The 394-nt window shown below is 66.0% G+C and overlaps 1 protein-coding gene across 1 annotated transcript in view; it reads left to right on the top strand.

The window, feature by feature from the left end:
* LOC118452594 (cytochrome P450 26C1) overlaps positions 1-128 on the top strand; it is a gene marked incomplete at its 5' end in the record, with an annotated part of 7,465 nt that extends 7,337 nt beyond the window's left edge. Inside the window, 1 exon segment of the mRNA XM_035897419.1 lies at positions 1-128. This exon segment is cut by the window's left edge and continues 63 nt beyond it. Coding sequence (XP_035753312.1) covers positions 1-128 — 128 coding nt within the window.
* Positions 129-394: the final 266 nt, after the last annotated feature.

Genomic DNA, 394 nt, shown 5'->3' with positions numbered 1-394 from the left:
CGGCCCGCTGGGAGCTGGCCACCCCCAGCTACCCCGCCATGCAGACCGTGCCCATCGTGCACCCCGTTGATGATGGGCTGCAGCTCTACTTCCATCCCCTGCAGCCTGGCCACGGCAGTGAGGCCTGAGCCAGGGGTACGCTGCTCCCTCAGCCCCGGCGTCGATGCCCCTCCATGTCTGCCAGGGGCAGGTCGCTGCTGCCCCTGCCTGGGTATGGCACTGGGTCACTGCAGAGCAAAACCCCAAAGGTCTTTTAATTTTTCCCCTCCCGGTGTGCAGGCTGGTAGGGAGAGTCTTGCAGAGTCCCGCTCCTGAGCACTGGCGTGGGCCTCAGCCCCAGCCCTGGGGGCAAAACCTGCTGAAGCTGCTGGCAGGGAGTATCCTCCATGGGGGC

The sequence above is a fragment of the Egretta garzetta genome, unplaced genomic scaffold (assembly GCF_000687185.1).
Source record: "Egretta garzetta isolate BGI_Z169 unplaced genomic scaffold, ASM68718v1 scaffold56, whole genome shotgun sequence".
Classification (NCBI taxonomy): domain Eukaryota; kingdom Metazoa; phylum Chordata; class Aves; order Pelecaniformes; family Ardeidae; genus Egretta; species Egretta garzetta.
This window is presented reverse-complemented; position numbering and strand designations above follow the sequence as displayed.